The sequence below is a fragment of the Vombatus ursinus genome, unplaced genomic scaffold (genome assembly GCF_900497805.2).
Source record: "Vombatus ursinus unplaced genomic scaffold, bare-nosed wombat genome assembly UNPS02010822.1, whole genome shotgun sequence".
In the NCBI taxonomy this organism is placed as follows: Eukaryota; Metazoa; Chordata; class Mammalia; order Diprotodontia; family Vombatidae; genus Vombatus; species Vombatus ursinus.
In genome coordinates this window covers 4,974,504-4,993,530 of record NW_020950600.1, presented here as the reverse complement: position 1 = coordinate 4,993,530, position 19,027 = coordinate 4,974,504, and the positions used below count along the sequence as shown (strand labels likewise).

Here is a 19,027-nt window from a genome sequence, read left to right as displayed (position 1 = left end):
TTGATTGCCCTTTGAACATAGTTCCACATTGCTCTCCAGAATGATTGGCTCAGTTCACAACTACACTAATAATACATTAGTGTCCCAATTTTCCCACACCTTCTCCAACATTTATCATTTTCTTTTTTTGTCATATTAGTCACTCTGATAGATGTGAGGTGGTATCTCAGAGTTGTTTTAATTTGCATTTCTCTTATCAGTAGTGATTTAGAGCATTTTTTCATATGACTATGGATAGCTTTTTCTTCATCTGAAAATTGCCTATTCATATCCTTTGACCATTTATGATTGATTAATTCTTAACTGGGTGCCAACAAGGGAGTCAGGCTTTTCTCAAAACTGGCTCACCCCACCCCCGAGCAGAACTCCAGGGAAAATCGCTAAAACACAACTTAGGGATGACTTCTTGGTCTGTATCCCAAAGAGATCACAAAAATGGGAAAATGACCAACACGTACAAAAATATTTATAACAGCTCTTTTTGTGGTGGCCAAGAATTGGAAATTAAGGGGATGCCCATAAACTGGGGAATGGCTAAATAAGTTGTGGTATATGAATGTAATGGAATACTATTGTGCTATAAGAAATGATGAGGGGGGCAGCTAGGTGGCACAGTGGATAGAGCACTGGCCCTGGAGTCAGGAGGACCTGAGTTCAAATCCGACCTCAGACACATAACACTCACTAGTTGTGTGACCCTGGGCAAGTCACTTAATCCCATTGCCTAAAAAACAAAAACAAAAATCAAGTCACACATGGATGACCCTTCCTACATATGGAAGACTTCCTTACATTGCCTTTAGGGGCAGCTAGGTGGCGCAGTGGATAGAGCACTGGCCCCGAAGTCAGGGGGACCTGAGTTCAAATCCGACCTCAGACCAAACACTTGACACTTAGTAGCTGTGTGACCTTGGGCAAGTCACCTAATCCCGATTACCTCACTTAAAAAAAAAAAAGAAATGATGAGCAGGTAGACTTCAGAAAAACCTGGAAAGACTTAGATAAACTGATGCTGAGTGAAGTGAGCAGAACCAGAAGAACATTGTACAGAGTAACAGTCACATTGTGTGATGACTGACTTTCATAGATTTGACTCTTCTCAGCAATGTAAGGATCTAAGATAACTCGAAAGACTCACAACGGAAAATTCTATCCACCTCCAGAGAAAGAACCATGGAGTCTGAAAGCAGATCGAAGCATACTCCTTGTTCCCTTTTTTTTTGTTGTTTCTTCTTTCTTGTGGTTCATCCCATTGGTTCTAATTCTTTATAACATGACTAATGTGAAAATATGTTTAATATGAATTTATATGTAGAGCCTATATTAGATTGCATGACATGTTGGGGAGGGGGGAAGGGAGGGAAGGAGAAAAAAAGTTTGGAACTCAAAAGTGAATGTTGAAAACTAAAAATTAATTGATTAATTAATAATTTAAACAAAATTAAGGATGGCTCATGTCTAGGGTCCCATCAAATGGGATCCTTCTTGGAAAAAGGTATAAAATAGGTGTCAGATATAGGGCAGCTAGATGGCACAGTAAATAGAGCATTGGGCCTAGAGTCAGGAAGATCCATCTTCATGGTTCAAATCTGGCCTCAGATACTTAATAGCTGTGTGACCCTGGACAAGTCACTGAACCCTTTCTGCCTCAGTTTCTCATCTGTAAAATGATCTGGAGAAGGAAATGACAAACCAGTATTTTCTTGGTATCTCTACCAAGAAAACTCCAAAAGGGATCGTGGAGAATCAGGCACAACTGAACAACAACTCCAAAACAGGGTAGCTATTTATTTCCTCAGTCACAACAGAAATGTTTAAAACACTAAAGACACGTAAGCATTAACCAAAACTAAAACACAAAACAGTAACTTATCTCTCATCATCTCCTTGAAAAGAAAATGCACTTTGTGAGACTGCCAAAGAAATGCTTCACCTTATATGCTGTATTGTCCCAGGTGTCCAAGGCTCCTGGGCAGCCAGCTGGCCATGTCACCATAGTCCTCTCAGGTTCAAGATGACCCAAACAGTGATCATCTTCTCCAAGAATCAGTACAGGTGCAGAAAGCAGCTGCACAGATGCTAGAACCCAGAAACACTGGCATTTTCACAAAATAATAATAATAATTTTTTTTTTTTTTTGGTGAGGCAATTGGGGTTAAGTGACTTGCCCAGGGTCACACAGCTAGTAAGTGTTATGTGTCTGAGGCCGGATTTGGACTCAGGTCCTCCTGAATCCAGGGCCGGTGCTCTATTCACTTCGCCACCTAGCTGCCCCACAAGATAATTATTAAGACTCAAAAAAAATCATCTCTCAGGATCTATGTTTGCAATCTGGCGCCTACTCACTGTGTGACACTAAGCAAATCCTGCAGATCCTCAGGGCCTCAGTTAATAATTCTCTTAGGATGACAAGTTGCACAACACGCATATTGGTAAAGACAGTTTCTGCCCTGGGAGTTCTCCATAGGTCCAGGTCCATTCCTTCCTCCCCGCAAGGCCAAGGCGCCATGCTAGTTATTGGAGATACAACTTCAGAATGAAAAGCATTCCCTGTCCCTGAGGACATTATGAGATTTGGAAGAATCTAGGAAGGGCAAATCTAAAAGTAGCAGGAGTATACTCAATGTTTCACTACTACCATTAGATTGTAAGCCCTTTGAGGGCAGGATCTATTTGGTATATCCTTAACATCCATCAGTAGCACATAGTAAGTGCTTAATAAATGTTTGTTGAATTAGAAATTCTAGAGGCTTGAAAGACAACAGTTTGGTCAGAAAGTAGGAGGGAGAGTGAGTGAGTGAGCGAACGCTGGGGGAGGGGGACAGGAAAGGCCAAAAGGGGAAGGAACTTTGACATTCCTTTATAAGGCTGTCTAGCCCTTCCCTAGATGGCAGATAGCAGAATGCCGTGGTGGAAGACACTGGGGAACAAGGTGGGAACAAAGCAGGCTTCCAGTGCTCAGGAAAGCAGGTAAGCCCACAGCTCTGAGGCTTTTCCACCTTCTCCTTCCTGTCAGAGGAGTGGCCTGGGACCCACTGGGAGGAGCTCACACTCCCTACCCGTCAGCTGAACCCAGCCTAGAGGAAGACACACCTGTGGGGAGGAGGGACTGGGGGATGAGAGAGGAGAGAGCAGAGGCAAAGGAAAAGGGAGAAGAGAGGAAGAGGAAAAGGGAGAAGAGAGGAAGAGGATGTAAGGGGAGAAGAGAAATGAAAAGATAGAGGGAGAGACAGAGACAGCCAAAGAAAGAGAGAACACACTAAGCAGTCATGTTCTCATCTTCATCCTGGCCCTATATGACTTTAAATTACTGGCTGGGCTTCAAAGACTTCATCTAGATGGGGTTGGAAGGGATTAGACGGGGCTGGGTGGACCAGATAGCTTCTCAGGTTGCTTTCAGCTCTCCACATCTATTGTGTTTAAATACACTCTTCCATGGATTCCTCCATAGCCTCTAAAGTCCAACTCAGCTACCATCCCCCTACTCAGCTTTTCCTGATCTCCCCCTACTCCAATCCACCCCGCCCCATTGGCATTTATTCAATTCGATTCAATAGATATTTATTAAATGCCTACTATGTGCCAGGCACTGTGCTAAATGCTGGGGATACAAAAAGAGGTAAAAAAAAAAAGTCCCTGCCCTCGAGAAGCTTACAATCTATTGGGGGAGACAACAGGCAAACAACCTATATACAGGATAAATGGGAAATAATGAACTAGGGTGTTGCGGTATGAGTAGGGAGAAGAGAGAAGGCACTGGAATGAAGAGGGGCTGGGGGAAGCTTCCTGTAAGAGGTGGGATTTCAGTTGGGACTTCAAGGAAGCCAAGGAGGTCAATAAGGGGACCTTACCTTCTTGATAGTGAAGAATTCTATGGACTGTGAGCTCTCTTTGTAGTGTTAGTGCTTGGAACAGGTGTCTTTGCACACAGTCAGTGCTTAATAGCAATAATCCCTTAATCATTTGACCTTTTCTTAGGCCATATCCTTTATCTGTCGATCAGTCACTCAATAACCATTTATTGAATTCTTACAATGTGCCAGGCACTGATGATACAACAAAGAAGGCAAAAGACAATCCCTGCCCTCCAAAAGCTTACAATCTAATTAGGGTGGGAGAGAGAAAAACATGCAAACAGCTATATATTAACAAGCTAAAAGCAAGATCAATAGAAATAATCAGAGGGCAGGCACTGGAATGAAGAGGGATTGGGAAAGAAACTAATAGATAGTAAGAGAGATTGCAGAAGTTAGGACTTTAGCTGGGACTTGAAGGAAGCCGGGAGACAGAGCTGAACATGGGGAGCATTCCAGAGATTGGGTATGCTCAGAGAAAATGGTGGGAGGGAAAGATGGATGGTCTTGTCTGTGGAACAGTCAGGGGGCTGGCGTCACTGGATCAGAGTATGTGTGAGGAGTAAGGCGTCAGAAGACTGGAAAGGTAGGAGGGGCCAGATCATGAAGGGCTTTGAATGTCAAGAGGATTTTGTATTTGATACTGGAGGTAAGAGGAAGTCACCGGAGTTGATTTCGTGAAGGGGGTGGAGGGGAGGGTGACATGATCCAATCTTCAATTTAGGAAAACCACTTTGACGGCTGAATGGAGGATGGATTGGAGTGGGGAGAAACTTGAGGCAGGCAGACCCACTAGCAGCTATTTCAATGGTCTGGGTGTGAGGTGATGAGGACCTGCACCAGGATGAGGGCAGTGCCAGAGGAGAGGAGGGCACACATTTACTGTTGTCAACACTATTGACATAATCATAGAATCACAGGATTTTGCTGTTGGAAGGGTTCTCAGTGGCCACCTAGACCAGCCCATACCTCAAAAAGAATCCCTGGCTCTAATATAACCAACAATTATATGGACCCTGCTGAAATTCCATCTCCACCTCTCGGACCTGCTCTTCTCTCTGGCTTTTCTGAACATTGCTCTCTCTTCGGTTCTGATTGCTCCTGGGTTTCCTTTGTGGAAACATCCCTCATGACCTACCTGCTATGTGTGGGTGTTTTCTAGGGCTCTGTCATTGTCCTCCTCTTCATCATCATCATCATCATCATCATCATTTGTGTAGTACCTACTATGTGCCAGACTCTCTCTCTGTACGCATATATATATAAAATCTCATCTGAGCCTGGACCACTCTCTTAATAATCTCCTTAATTAATAAGTTAAATTATCATCCCTATGCAGATGACTCCCAAAGCGGTGGTTGACATATAGTCATTGTTTAATTAGTTCAATAGTTTTCTTAATTTCAATTTTATTCTTCTCTCCTTTGGTTTTCAGAATTTCTAATTTGATATTTAATTGGGGATTTTCAAATGTTTTTTTTTCTAGCTTTTTTAGTTGCCTGCCCAATTCATTGATCTCCTTTTTCTCTGTTTAATTCATATAAGCATTTAGAGATATAAAACTTCCCCTAAGGACCACTTTCAGTGCGTTCCATAAGTTTTGGTATGTTGTCTCATTATTGTCATTCTCTTGGATGAAGTTATTGCTTGTTTCTATGATTTGTTGTTTGACCCACTCATTCTTTAGGATTAGATTATTTAGTTTCCAATTAATGTTTAGTCTATCTTTCCATGGCCCTTTATTACATGTAATTTCTATTGTGCCATGATCTGAAAAGGATGAATTTAATATTTCTGCATTTCTGCATTGGATTGTAAGGTTTTCATGCCCTAGTACATGGTTAGTCATTGTTTAATAAGTGCATTTTTACTCATATCCAGTTCTAGTCTCTCTCCCAAGCTCCAGCCCTGCATCACCAACACCAATTAGATATCTCTCTCTGGATGTCACATAGGTACCTCAAATTCAACATGGAACTCATTGTCTTTCTTCCCAACTTCCCTATGTCTGTAGAGGGCACCACTATCCCAGTCTCCTAGTCATCTATGAGTATCCCCTCAGCCACTCATCCCATAACCAATCAGTTGCCAGACTTGTCAATGTGACAAGACATTGGCTTGTATCCCTCCCTCCCTTTCTTTCTTTCTACTCATACCACACCACCCTAGTTCGGGCTTCACCACCCACCTCTAAGCCTGGACTGTTGAATAACCTCCTGGTTGCTCTCACTTTCTCCAGTCTCTCTCCAGTCCATTTCTCTACTATGACATCAAAGAAATCCTCCTAAAGCTTAGGTCTGATTGGGTTTTGATGGCTCAGAGTAAGTATAAATAGCAATTGTTCCTGTTCTGGCCAGAAACCCTGAGGGTCTCCTCCTCCCAAATTGACTCCTTAGAAGGCAAATGAGGCTAACTTTTGTCTAGCCTTTACCTAGTCTTTAATTCTTTAATTTAATTAAATTCTTAAATTCTTACTTAGCCTTTAATCATTGCGTTATGACAAGCTGAAACCCGGGAAAGACCTTAGCTTAAAAAGACCAAGGTGTCCCACTGCATCCAGGCCATCTCCAGACATCCTGATCTATGTCTTGCTACTGGGCTCAGATGACTCTGGAGGAGAGGGTGAGGCTAATGACTTTGCACAGCCCTGCATCATCTAAATCCAATTCATTTGCAAGTCAAGACATCACCCTCCCTATATCTTGTGAACAACAACAATCTCTCCACACCTGTTCAAGAAACTTCAATGCAATCTAGCCTTGAGGATAAAATTCAAATTCAATATTCAAAGCTCTTCAAACTCTAACTTTCAAGATTTATTTCATGTTCAAGCCTTGCCTTGACCATAATAAGGGAAGGGTTCCCTACCCCTGGGGCACATGGGACCCAAAGTCGTGGCTCATGAATCTAACGGGTAGAATGGAAGAGAAGTTCTCTATTGCTGAGACATGTGGTTCAGGTCTTGGCCTTTTCTCTCTTCAGAAAGGAGGAAGAATCCTGCTTGAGAAGGTATAGCTGTCAGGCGCCCTAGTCACAGCCTTGGTAAGTCCTTCTAGATCTAAGAGGGAAGGTGCTCCATATTGCTGTTGGGACCCTAAGGGCTGGAACCCTAGGGGTGTCCTGGTCCCAACTTTGGTCAGCAATTTATGGATCTAGGAGTGATGGGGTAGGGCCCAAGCTGAGACTTTTGCCCATTACCCCCAAAAGAATTGGAGTCCCATTTGTCTAGGAGATTCTTCTTGAATTCTCCCACTTGATCAACAAAGTCTCTGGCAGTCCCCTGAGGCTATAGTCCTATCAACTGGCCTTTTATTATCTGCTACACCCAATCTCTCAATTCTCTGTTACCCTTAACCTAGCCCAGCCTTCCATTGTCTAATACCTCCTGATGGCCCCTGGCTACTTCCCACTCTTTCTAGACCCCATTCTGACCTCCCAGTCACTCCCATCTAGATCCTTCCTAGTACTTTTTCTTTTTCTTTTTCTTGTTTTGTTTTGTTTGAATTTTTTTCTTTTTTTTAGGCAATTGGGGTTAAGTAACTTGCCCAGGGTCACACAGCTAGTAGGTGTCAAGTGTTTGGTTTGTGGTCAGATTTGAACTCAGATCCTCCTGACTTCAGGGCCAGTGCTCTCCTAGTACTTTTTCTTAGTTAGATCAGATTAATCCACTTACTTGGATCCATTTAACCCACTTGATTAGATTTTTTTTTTATCATTACTTCAAAGTCAATTTATACCCACTCCCTTTATGTATAGCCCTTTAATATGTAATAACAATACAATTCTCAAGAGTTGATGGGAAGTGTCATCTTCCTTTGTAGGGATGTAAATAGTTTGCCCTTATTAATAACATGTTTCTTTCTGTCCCTTTTACCTTTTTATGTCTCTCTAGAGTTTTGTATTTGAAGATCAAATTTTCTGTTGAGCTCTGGTCTTTTTATCAGGAAGGTTTGGAAGTCTCCTATCACAAAAACCTATTACAGCAGAGGGAAGAGGGGAGGGAGATGAGCATTGTTTGAATCTTACCCTCATCAGATTTGGCTCAAGAAGGGAATAACATAATCATTTAGGTATAGAAATCTAACTTGCCCTATAGACAGGAGGGAAAAGGGGAAAGAAAAGGGAGGGGGGATAGAAGGGAGGAGGGACTGAGGGAGGCGGTGGTCAAAAGCAAAATACTACTGAGGAGTGAAAAGGAGAAAAGAGAAAGAAACACATTAAACGGGGGAAAAGGATGGAGAGAAAGACACAGTAATCATAACTGTGAATGTGATATATGAATGTAATGAAATGCTATTGTGCTATAAGAAATGATGAACAGACAGACTTCAGAAAAACCTGGAAAGACTTGTATGGTCTGATGCTGAGCGAAGTGAGCAGAAGCAGGAGAATGTTATACAGAGTAATACTCACCTTGTGCAATGACTAATATTGATAGACTTAGCCCTTCTCAGCAATACAAGGATCTAAGACATCTCCAAAGGCCTCGTGATGGAGAATGCTAAACACATCCAAAGAAAGTACTGTGGAGTTTGAATGCAGATCAAAGCATACTATTTGCTACTTTTTTTTCTTCTGTTGTGTTTTGTTTCCTCTTTCTGGTGGTTCCACCTATTGGTTCTAATTCTTACTTACAACATCACTAATGTGAAAATATGTTTAATAGGAATGTATATGGATAGCCTATATCAGATTGCTTGCCGTCTTGGGGAGGGAGGTGGGGAAGGGGGGGGAGAAAAATGTAAAACTCAATAGCTTATGGAAGTGATTGCTGATAAATCAAAATAAATTAACCTAAAATCTGGCCAAAAAAAAAAAAGATCCTTCTTAGGTCCCTCCCACAGTTTTTCTATATGTAAGGTCCAGATTGTCTCCATTAAGGTGCTCCGAGTCTGGCCAATCTAAACCTTGTCTTTGTCTGAAAGAAGGCTTGGGTTGAATTCATTCGGGCAGGACCCGTGTGTTGTGATTTTGTGGTCTCAGCACCCCTAAACCTCTAGACCTCAACAGTAGAACAGAAGAGGCCCTCTGGCTGATCCACAAAGTTCCCCAGCAAACTCTTTGAATCATGGCTTCATGCTTATCAGGGTCTCAGTACGGCTGCCTGGCTGAGCAGTCCCAGGCTTAGACAATGGTTTATGAGCTAAAAGGGGAGTATGGGTGAAGCTTCCCTATCCCTGAAGCCTGAGGGTCAATGACATGGCTCTCGTCAGTAGCAGAACACCTAATCTCAGCTTTGGTAATTGACTCATGAACTAAAGTTCATGACCTTGCAATCCAGGCTTGGTTTATCACCCATCCAGCTTGTTTGGTTGGATTCTGACCAGGAGTCCTTACAGGAAGTTTCCTTCCTAGTAGGTGGACTGCACTGGTCTGCTAGTGTTACAGTGTCCTACAGGCAAGGCATGGGAAGGCAGAGGGGGCATTCCCCATAAGGGAATAATTAGGCGATCCCTTTGAGATGGGGCAGTGGATCTCTAGGCATCAGCAGATACTAGGGGACCATCAAACAGACCAGAGACTGTTAATGATTGTCCGCTAGCTGGGGATTTGATTTTGTGCGTGTGTGTGTGTGTGTGTGTGTGTATGTAGGGGGTTTCTAGGGTTTTTCTAGGGTATTCCTTCAGCTTCGAAGGAAAGAAGGGGCAGAGAGGATGGGGGGAATCCCCAGAACATCTGAGTGGTGATAAGCCTTATGTCTCGAGGCAGGGTAGGTGAAGGATACTCAGTGTTCCAACTTTGGGCTACCTGAATGTTGATGGCTTTGTTGCAGGGATAGGAGGCTATCAGAGTAAAGTCAAGGAAGTCAAGGTGTGTGCATTTATGGGGGTGCATGAGTAGAGGGTGGTGGTAGGAAGCCAGATATTGAGTTTCCAAAGCAAATTAAAACTGCATCACAAGTCAGAGTTACAAAATGGGCCCCAAGTGAAATAAATAGAGTTCAAGAAACATCAAAGGATAACACAGGAAAACACATTTCCATCCCATCTTCCCATTCAGGCACTTTGTGTTAGCCAAACTTCTTGGCTGGCCTTCAGCTCAGCTCCCTGTAACCTTCTATCTCTGGCCTTTCAGGCTTTACCCAGGCTGCCCCTGGGTTTGTCATTCTCTCCTTCATTGTCTGACTTGGAATCACATCTCCCTTCAAAGTACGCCTCCAGGACCATCTCCAACAGGAGGCCTTGTGTTTTTGTACCTCTAGTGCCTGGCACACAGTAGGTGCTTAATAAATGCCAGTTGGAGTGGATTGAATAAATAGCTAAGAGGGGAAGAGGGGAGAGGGAGGGAAGGAAGGAGGGAGAAAGAGAGGAAAAATGGTACTGATTTTGTACCTCTGCAGTGAATAGTTGTCCTCTACATGTAGCATTGGGAGTGTTGTGTGGCTTGAAGGGAGAAAGGACAGACATCATCTCTAGCTTCTTCTCCCCCCACCCTTCTTCAAGGAAGACTTTCATTCCTACCAGGAAGGGAAGCAGAAGGTTGGGGTCAGAGGCTTGGCTACTACTCTACTCTCCAAAGAGAGAGGGGGTATCAGATTAGAATTACATCTATTTTTTTTCCCTTAGATACTATTAGTTTGGAGGATGTGATTTTCAGGTTCAGGCTATATTTCTGATTGCTATTTCTTACTAGGGAAAGGGGGATCCAAGTTTTACATCCAAGGCTTGACACCTTTCACACCAAATGCTAGATGCGAAATGAACACGTGTAGCAGGTAACAAAAAAACCCATTTATTCAAGTCAAAATAAAAATCAAGGAAATTACACATAGAATATACCAGTCAATACAGAATGACGCTTCTCCCATTGGAAGCAAGGTCACTCAGCTCAACCAAGAGTCCCAGATGTCACCCAAGGGGAAGTTCACCAAAGTCTCTAGTGTAGCAAGCTGCAGATGGAGACTGTTAGCTCCTCTCATGTCAGTGTCTTCCTAGCCCTGTTCTCTAGACCTTCAGCAATCTGAAGTGGGATTGCCATCACCCATCTGCTCTCTTGAAGCCTGAAGCCTGAAATACTAGCAGAGCTCTTTTCTCTCCTCTTCTTGGCAATTCCATCCTGCCCATCACATAAGTACAGGGCACTGATCTCCTCCGATGAGGAGAAAGTCCCATACCAGTGGGTTTTAGAACTCAGATTACACCTCTAATTCATTTATGCAATTCAATGAAGGTCCTCTTGGAGAATGAAGGAGTTAAAGCAACAGCAACATCCAAGTCAGCATCTGCAGCTAGGTGGCGCTGCAGTGGATAGAGCACTGGGCCTGGAACCAGGAAAACTCATTTTCCTGAGATCAAATCTGACCTCAGACACTTACTAGCTGTGTGATCCTGGGCAAGTCACGGAACCTGTTTGCTTCAGTTTCCTCAACTGTAAAATGGAGATAATAATGGGACCTCCCAAGGTTGTCGTGAAGATTAAATGAAATAATACTGGTAAAGTGCTCAGCATAGTGCATGGCATATAGGAGGTACTATATAAATGTTAGTTATTATTATTATTACCAACTATGTGCAATGGAGGAGTTTATGACTCCACCATCCAATTGGAGTGCTGTCAGAGAAGTAAAAGAAGTCCATAATTGGGGCAGCTAGGTGGTACAGTGGATAGATCACTGGCCCTGGAGTTAGGAGGACCTGAGTTCAAATCTGGCTTCAGACCAGACACTTAACACTAGCTGTGTAACACTGGGTAAGTCAGTTAACTCCAATTGTCTAAAAAAAAAAAAAGTTCGAATGAGTGCAGCCGGGTAGGAAGTGAGATGTACATTCAAATGCACAGAAAGAAATATATTCAAAGTAGTTAAAGTAGTTTGAGAGGGAGGGCACTAGCAGCTGAGGGGCTCAGAAAACTCTTTACACAAGGAAGAAAGAGATTCTAGGAGGCAGAAGTGAGGAAGGAATGTATTCCAGGAACCGGGGTGGGGTTGTCAGTTTGTGCAAAGGCTTGGGCAAGTGAGTGGGTGAGTGTGTGTGTGTGTGTGTGTGTGTGTGTGTGTGTGTGTGTGTAAGCTAGGAAGAGGGAGTAAAATCCAGTGAGGTTAAAAGCACGTGTTGGGGCCATTATCCTTCTTCCTCCCCTCTTTAGAACAAAGAATTTTTTTAAAAAGAAAAAGAGGAAGAAACCCCAGTAAAACCAATCAATTCATAAAAAAAAATCTGACAGCATATGTAGCATTCCACACTTGTGTACCACCCCCCCATCCCCCCACTTCTGCAAAGGAAAGGGGGGAGTTGTCTTTTCATAGCTTGTCCTTCATAGTACCAACATTCTGTTTCATGGTTTATAGTATTATATTGTTTAATGCCAGGTCTTTGAAAAATTAAAAATAAGCATCACTCTCAGGGCAATGGAGAGGCATATGGTGGGTATGAGCAGGAATAAGGAATGAGGGAATAGTAAATACGAAGTGATAAATGCTGTGTTGTAATTACTACTGAAGCTGATCCAGTGAACTCCAGTAGAGATTCAGATAAAAAAGCAGTTCACAGTCTAGTAGGGAGGTACTTGTGACCTTTGGTTTCCCTCCAGGAACCCGTGCCTCCACCCACTCAGAGCCTACGAGGATGGGTGCCCTTGGAAACCTCCTGAAGAGGTTTCCATGTACGGTCGTCCTTGAAGAATAGTGATTTGGTCTCAAAGTCTGGAGGTAAATTGGTTGGTTATTTTGGGATCCACCCTTAGACCTAGGTCCCTAAAAGACAGAAGAGACAAAGTGTTGGTGATTCCTGTGAGGTAGTCTTCTGAAGGAGTGTTCACAAGGAACTGAGCAGGATTCAGATACAGAGGACCATGAGATAAAATGTTTGTTTAAACAAACAAACTCAAGGACTTTGCCCTTTGCTTTCACCGTGAGTTACCATGAAGGTCTTCATGAAGGGGAATGGGTAACCTCTTGAAAACAGAGTTGAAACTCTTAGACTGTAAAGACAGAGGTCTGTATAGATTTCTGGGCTGAAGGCTGGTTAACCAGGAAAGGGAAGTTAATTGTATTGTTTATGAGAAACTGTGAGTCCTTTGTGGTTTTTGCATTCTGCGTGGGATCTGAAACAGTTGTCCTGTAACTGATACACCGTTACCTTGACTGCTTGCAAAGGAAACTTGGGGCCTTTTTGCCTGTGTGTCAAGATGAGGTATATTCTGAGGTTAACAGAGCAAACTGAGTGGTGGCAAAGCAAAGGAGTTATAATTGGGGGGGACTGAACTTAGAGTTCAAATTCTGACTCAGACACTTAAGAGCTGTGCAGCCCTGGATAAATTGCTTGACCTTTCTGTGTCTTTCCTTTCCCATCTGTAAAACAAGGATGATAGCTGGGCCTGTAGTCAGAAAGACTCATCTTCTCAAGTTTAAATCTGGCCTCTGACACTAGCTGTGTGACTTTGGGCAACTCACTTTACCCTGTTGGCCTCAGTTTCTTCATCTGTAAAATGAGCTGAAGAAGGAAATGACAAACCACTCCAGTATCTTTGCCAAGAAAACCCCAAATGGGGTCACTAAAGAGTCCGATGAACTGAAACTGTTGAGGTTAAGGGGTCTAGGGGTGCTGGGACCCCAAAATCACAAACACGGGTCCTCCTCATTCCACCCAAGCCTTCTTTCAGCCAAAGACAAGGTTTATTAGAACACCTGTCATATTGGGCAGACTCTTAAGGAGTCTGAATGTTAGTGAGGCGGTGGCTAGATTGTAAGAATCTAAGCACTTTAATGGAGACAAGATGGATCTTATGTACAGAAAGACTATGGGAGGGATCTAGGAGTGGCCAAGTAGTCTATGAGGTACTAGAACTCCAGGGACCTAGACCAGGAGGCCAAGGGAGAATGAGCCTAGATTGGATTAAGGGTGGGAAATGGCCTAGGGCCATAGGGAGGTAAGTCCATGGATGGGTAGGTTAGGTTAAGGGTAACAGAGAATTGGGAGGTTGGGTGTAGGCAATAACAAAAGGCCAGTTAATGGGATTATAGCTTCAGACAAATGCCAGAGATTTGGCCAAGTGGGAAAGTTCAGGGTTTTTCCTTTTTGGGGGTCTAGATCCAATCCTCATCAAAACAACTTGAATAATTTGCTATGTAGAGTGCACGAGTCATAACCAAAGCCCGGAAACTAAGCTCAGACTTTTTAGGGACCCAGAGGTAAAGCGAAACTAGTATAACCGCTTCCCTGTCCTGAGGCTACTGGGTGTGTTAACCTGCCTTTCGGCGGCAGACTTTTGCCATCCCTAACATTTTTATTTTTGTCTCTTCTATAGTGGCTGGGCGGCACACAGTAGGCGCCTAATAAATGCGGGTTGCTTCCAAGGGGGAAGTACATGCACCGAGAGGCGGGGCTGAGCAGGATGATGAAATCTCGAGTCCTGCCCTGTACCGCTACCGCTCCCAGCCTTGGCCTGGGGGAGTTTGCGAGAACCACATGCAAATGTGTGTGCGTGCGCGTGCGCGCTAAAGGGGGAGCGGTGAAGGGGCAGCTCGCACAGAGGGCTGCACGGGACATGCGGCGCTGCTCCTGCGCCTGCGCAAGGCCTCCCGGCACCTGCGCAGTCAAGGCCCGGTCGCAGGCGCCGCCGCCGCCGCTGCCGCTCCGGCTGCTGTCGCTGCTGTTCCGGGCGGCCATGGGGCAGCCACCGGCCGCGGCGCAGACCTGGAGGTAGCGACGGCGAGCGGCGGCGAGCGGGGCCGGCGTGGGACTGCCGCCGAGCCCCGGGACGAGCCCAGGGAGCGGCCGAGGGGCCCCGGGAATGTAGAGGCGTCGGCGGCTGCGGCCGAGCGGTGAGGAGGGGCGGACGGAGGGCGGGCCTTCGGGGGTCACGGGGCGGGCCTACGGGGTCATGGGGGTGGGGCCGACCCAGCCGCTCACTCAGCCCTCCCCAGTCTTCCCGAAAGGAGGAGGGGTGAGTGTGTAAGTTCATGTGCCTGCTCCTCCGTGGGTGAGTGTGAGTGTGCTTGTTCCGTTGGGCAGTGAGTGTGTAAGTGCGTGTGCCTACTCCTCTGTGGGTGAGTGTGGGTGTGTAAGTGCGTGTGCCTGCCCCTCTGTGGGTGAGTGAGCCCGAGTGTGAATGTCTGCCCCACTCTGGGTGAGTGTGAGCGTGTTCCGCTGGGGGTGAGTGTGTAAGTGCGTGTGCCTGCCCCCTGTAGGTGAGTGAATCTGAGTGTGAATGTCTGTCCCTCTCTGGGTGAGTGTGTAAGTGCGTGTGCCGACCCATAAGGGGGTGAATGTATGTGCCTGCCTCTTTTGTGGGTGAGTGTGAGTGTGTCTGCCCCCCTGCCGTAAGTGTGTAAGTTGGTATGAGGGTGTGTACCCTATCTCTCTGGGTATCTCTCTTCTCCCTGGGTGCCCCTCCAGGTGTGTGCCCTGTATATTGCCCAGCTCCTTTGTTGACACGCCCTCTCAGTAAAGGGGGCTCATTAGCCAGAAGGAAAGAAGAGAGCAAGCATTTATTAAGTACCAGGCTTAGTTAGCCTTTACAAACTTGACTCTTATTTGACCCTCACAACCATCCTGAGAGGTCGGTGGGCTCTGTTTTTGGGCCTTCGTAGACCAACGCCAGCAGTGGACTGTGAATGACCCATAAATGATCCATGAGTGGGGCTGTGCTGGAGTGCAGTAGCTTCAACCTGGCCCTGTTGGCTATCACATGTTGGGAGGATGGATGGAATAAGACTTTCTTGGACACTGGCCTTGATGTAGATTTAGTTTCACAGCTTTGGGAATTTTTTTAACAGTGTGTAAAACACACCCCGGAGGTAGATTTTGGAAAACAGTGTTAGCAGACCCCGGTTGACCCTGGGATGGTAGCTGGGCATGGTTTCTACTTGTTGGTGGCCTGTACTTTAGCTCTTCTAGTTCTGGCCACCTTGTTGGTGAGGGTTCTTCCTCCACAGGTGCAGATTGCCACTCCAGCCGGTTTTCAGAAGTCATGGTGGCAGAAAAATCCATCAGCCCATAACCAACCTGGTGCTGATCCTGTCTTTAAACTGAAGTAGGCTGGTCCATAGTCCACAGACAGAGTAAAGGGTGTAGATATCACCTGGCTGTACACCAGCCTTTCCAGCTTGATAGGATCTGCCCGAGCTTTCTCTTTGGGCAGGCCTATACAGTCCTTCAGAACCCAGGTCTACCCCTGCAAGTTTGGTATCAGTTATACCACCAAAGAAGCCTGACACTAATAGAAACACTGGCCATTTTGAAGTCATTTCATATTAGTCTTAGGGTAATCCTTTTTTTTTTTTATTTGGTTCTGTACAGTATAAATTAGTCAGATACCTCTTTTACCCAGGGCCTACAAAGCATGCCTCTTCAATGAGCAAGCATTTATCGAGAACTCACTGGGCCAGGCACTGTGCTAAGTGCTGGGAAGATGGAAGCAAAAGCAAAACAACCCTTGTATTCAAGGAGTGTACGTAGAGTCTGATAAATCGAGAAAGACAGCCTCGACATATGTACTTGGGTGTCTACAGGACAAGGTGCATCAAGTCCAAGGTAGCTCTAGTAGCTGGAGTCAGGGCTGCCAGCAGCATGGAGTCTTGAAGCAAACCAGGGATTCTGGGAGGCAGAGGTGTGGATGGAGGGTGCTCAGGCCTGGTGGACTGCCAGTGTGAAAGCCTAGAGAGTGGATTTGTGAGGAATAGCAGAAGGTACCGTGGCTGGAACAGAGAGAGCAATGTGAAACGTAAGGGGCCGGTAGACTGGAAGGGTGACGTTGTGAAGAACTTTAAATGCCAAATAGAATTTTATTTGATCCTAGAGTAATAAGGAACCGCTGTAGTTTGTTGAATTGGAGGAGGGGAGACAATGTTGATGGGGCAGAACTAGGCTTTAGGGAAATCCCTTTGGTAGCTGGGTAGAGGCTGGATTGGCAGGAGGAGAGGCTTGTGACATTGAAGTTTCGAACCTGGAAGATTAAAAAGATGGTGATGCTCTCAGCAGTAGGAGGGAAGTCTGGAAGAGGGATGGATTTTAGGGGAAAGACAATTTGAGAGTCAGAAAAACCTGAGTTCAAATCACTCAGACATTTACTAGCTCCGTGACCTGGGGAAGTCAACCTCTCTGGGCCTCATTTTCCTCATATATAAAATAAAGGGGTTGGGCTAGATGGCCTCCAATGTCCCTTTCAGCTCTAAATCTATAGTCTTATAACTTAGTTCAAAATATCCAAAGAATTTAGTCAGGAGAGACCTGTGCTGGGGATGGGGGAATTGGTGCCCATACCCTTTTTAGGTTTTCATGAGAATCTGTGTGGAAGTGAGCTCCCTGTTTGCAGACTTATTCTCAGCAAAAGTTTTAAAATGCTGCCCAAAGTGTTGTAGGTGTTTGCGCTAACACATATGAAAAAACAATTATTTGCATCTGAGATTTTTGCTAATCCTAGTTTCTTTTTAATCTCTCTGCAAGACTCTTGCAAGTAGTGGAGTAAGAAATGGACATTTACCTTTAAATGGGTTGTTATTGAAATCTTTTATTTTTATGTTGCCTAGGTTTCCCCCAGTATCCCCTCCTTTCTCTTCCTAGAGAACCATCTCTTATAACAAAGAACTTTATTCATAGAGAAAAACAGGAAGAAGAGGAAAAACTTCAGCAAAAATGGTCAGCGCATGGAAAAAAAGTCTGTGAATACACAGTGCTCCACACTTGTGGCCTGTGACCATTGCCGAGGAGGAGAGGTGGAGGGGTCTTTTCAGATCTCCTTTGGGGCCAGATCTACTCACAGAACTTTGCAGTGTTCAGTTTTGATTCTTTTGTGGTGGTAGTTCTTTGCATTTACGTTGGTTGTCATTTTTGTGTATGTTTTCCTGGCCTTGCTCACTTCGTTTTGCATGAATTGATGTAAGCCCATGTTTGTCTGTATTCATTTGTTTTTTCTTACAGCACAGTAATATTCCATTACATTCTTGTACCATGATTTGTTTAGCCGTTCTTCAGTTGATGGGCATCCACTTTGTTTCCAATTCTTTGCAAACACAGAAAGGCCTGCTGTAAATATTTTGCTGGATATGGGTGGAGCCTTTTTTTTTTTGTGACCTCATTGATCTGTGCCTAGCACTGGAATCTCTGATTTAAAGGTTATGGATGTTGTAGTCATTCTCTCTGCGTAATTCCAAATCGCTTTTCAGAATGTTTGTGGAGGTTCACAGTTTACCAACAATGAATTGGTGTTATTGTCTTTGTACAATTCTTCCAACATCGACTGTCCCATCTTTTGTCATCTTTGGCTGGGTGTGAAGGGAAATTTCAGGTTATTTTAATCTTCATTTCTCATTCTTTCACACAGTTGTTAATAATTTGAAAGTCTTTGGAGTACTCCTCATATCTTTTGACCACTTCTATTGGAGAGGTTTTTGTTCTGCAGACATTTATTAAGTACCTGCTGTGTGTCAAGGCACCGTGTTGAAAACCTAGAGGTAGTGAGTCCTCATGCATTATTAGTGATAAAGCTCCAGAATTATTCTGCATGTGTTATTCTAGGTTTGAAGCTGTTTTGAAGACCCTGAGGACACATTGGTAACAATATATTTTTACTAAGTCAGATCAGTCCCTGAACTCTCTGTAATGGCAAGTTATTTTATTGTTCTTCAGGGTTATGAAGCTCTGTGTGACACCTGGCTACCCAGAGCCTCAATATCAACAGGGAGACACAATTTCATCTGGTCTTTTGCCTTTTGCTTTTTAATTGCAGGAAAAGGGTGTGCCCAAAAGCTCATACAGAATACCAGGGGCAGTTTTCCTTCCCTGACAAATGAAGGTTCCAGGGACTTTGGGTTTTTTTTCCTACAAAAGCAATTAGATTTCCGTTTGGATTTAATTTTCGATAATGACTTAAAACTGTTTTCTGTTGGCCTTTTCCTGAAACATTTGTTTAAATTTAACCAAATCTTCAAATTGTGTCTTGGAAAAATTTATATTAGGATTATTCAATTGGTTTTAATTACTGTAACATCATTATATTTTACTGTCCTAACTAATGGTAATATCATTTTTAAAATCTCCATGATTATGTTTATTTTAACTATTTTAATACATGACACCCTTTTGATGATTCACCCCACCCCCACCCCCCATTTTTAAGGTAGATTAGGTTTGCTCTTAAGGGTTCCAGAGTCTTGATGGGTGGATAGCTCTCAAAAAAAAAATTGTTTTAATCAGCGAAGATTCACTTTTTTACTCACCCACCCCCTCCAATGT

The 19,027-nt window shown here is 44.2% G+C and overlaps 1 protein-coding gene across 2 annotated transcripts in view; it reads left to right on the top strand.

The window, feature by feature from the left end:
* Nucleotides 1-2,889: 2,889 nt before the first annotated feature.
* Nucleotides 2,890-19,027, top strand: part of NADK (NAD kinase) — a 59,903-nt gene continuing 43,765 nt past the window's right edge. Inside the window, exon 1 of one of the 2 annotated variants that reach the window (XM_027855291.1) lies at nt 2,890-2,970. In XM_027855291.1, the coding sequence (XP_027711092.1) occupies nt 2,903-2,970 (68 nt within the window). In that variant the 5' untranslated portion in view covers nt 2,890-2,902. Of the gene's footprint in view, nt 2,971-14,543; nt 14,617-19,027 lie in introns of those variants that run through there. The other variant, XM_027855292.1, reaches the window with a different exon arrangement.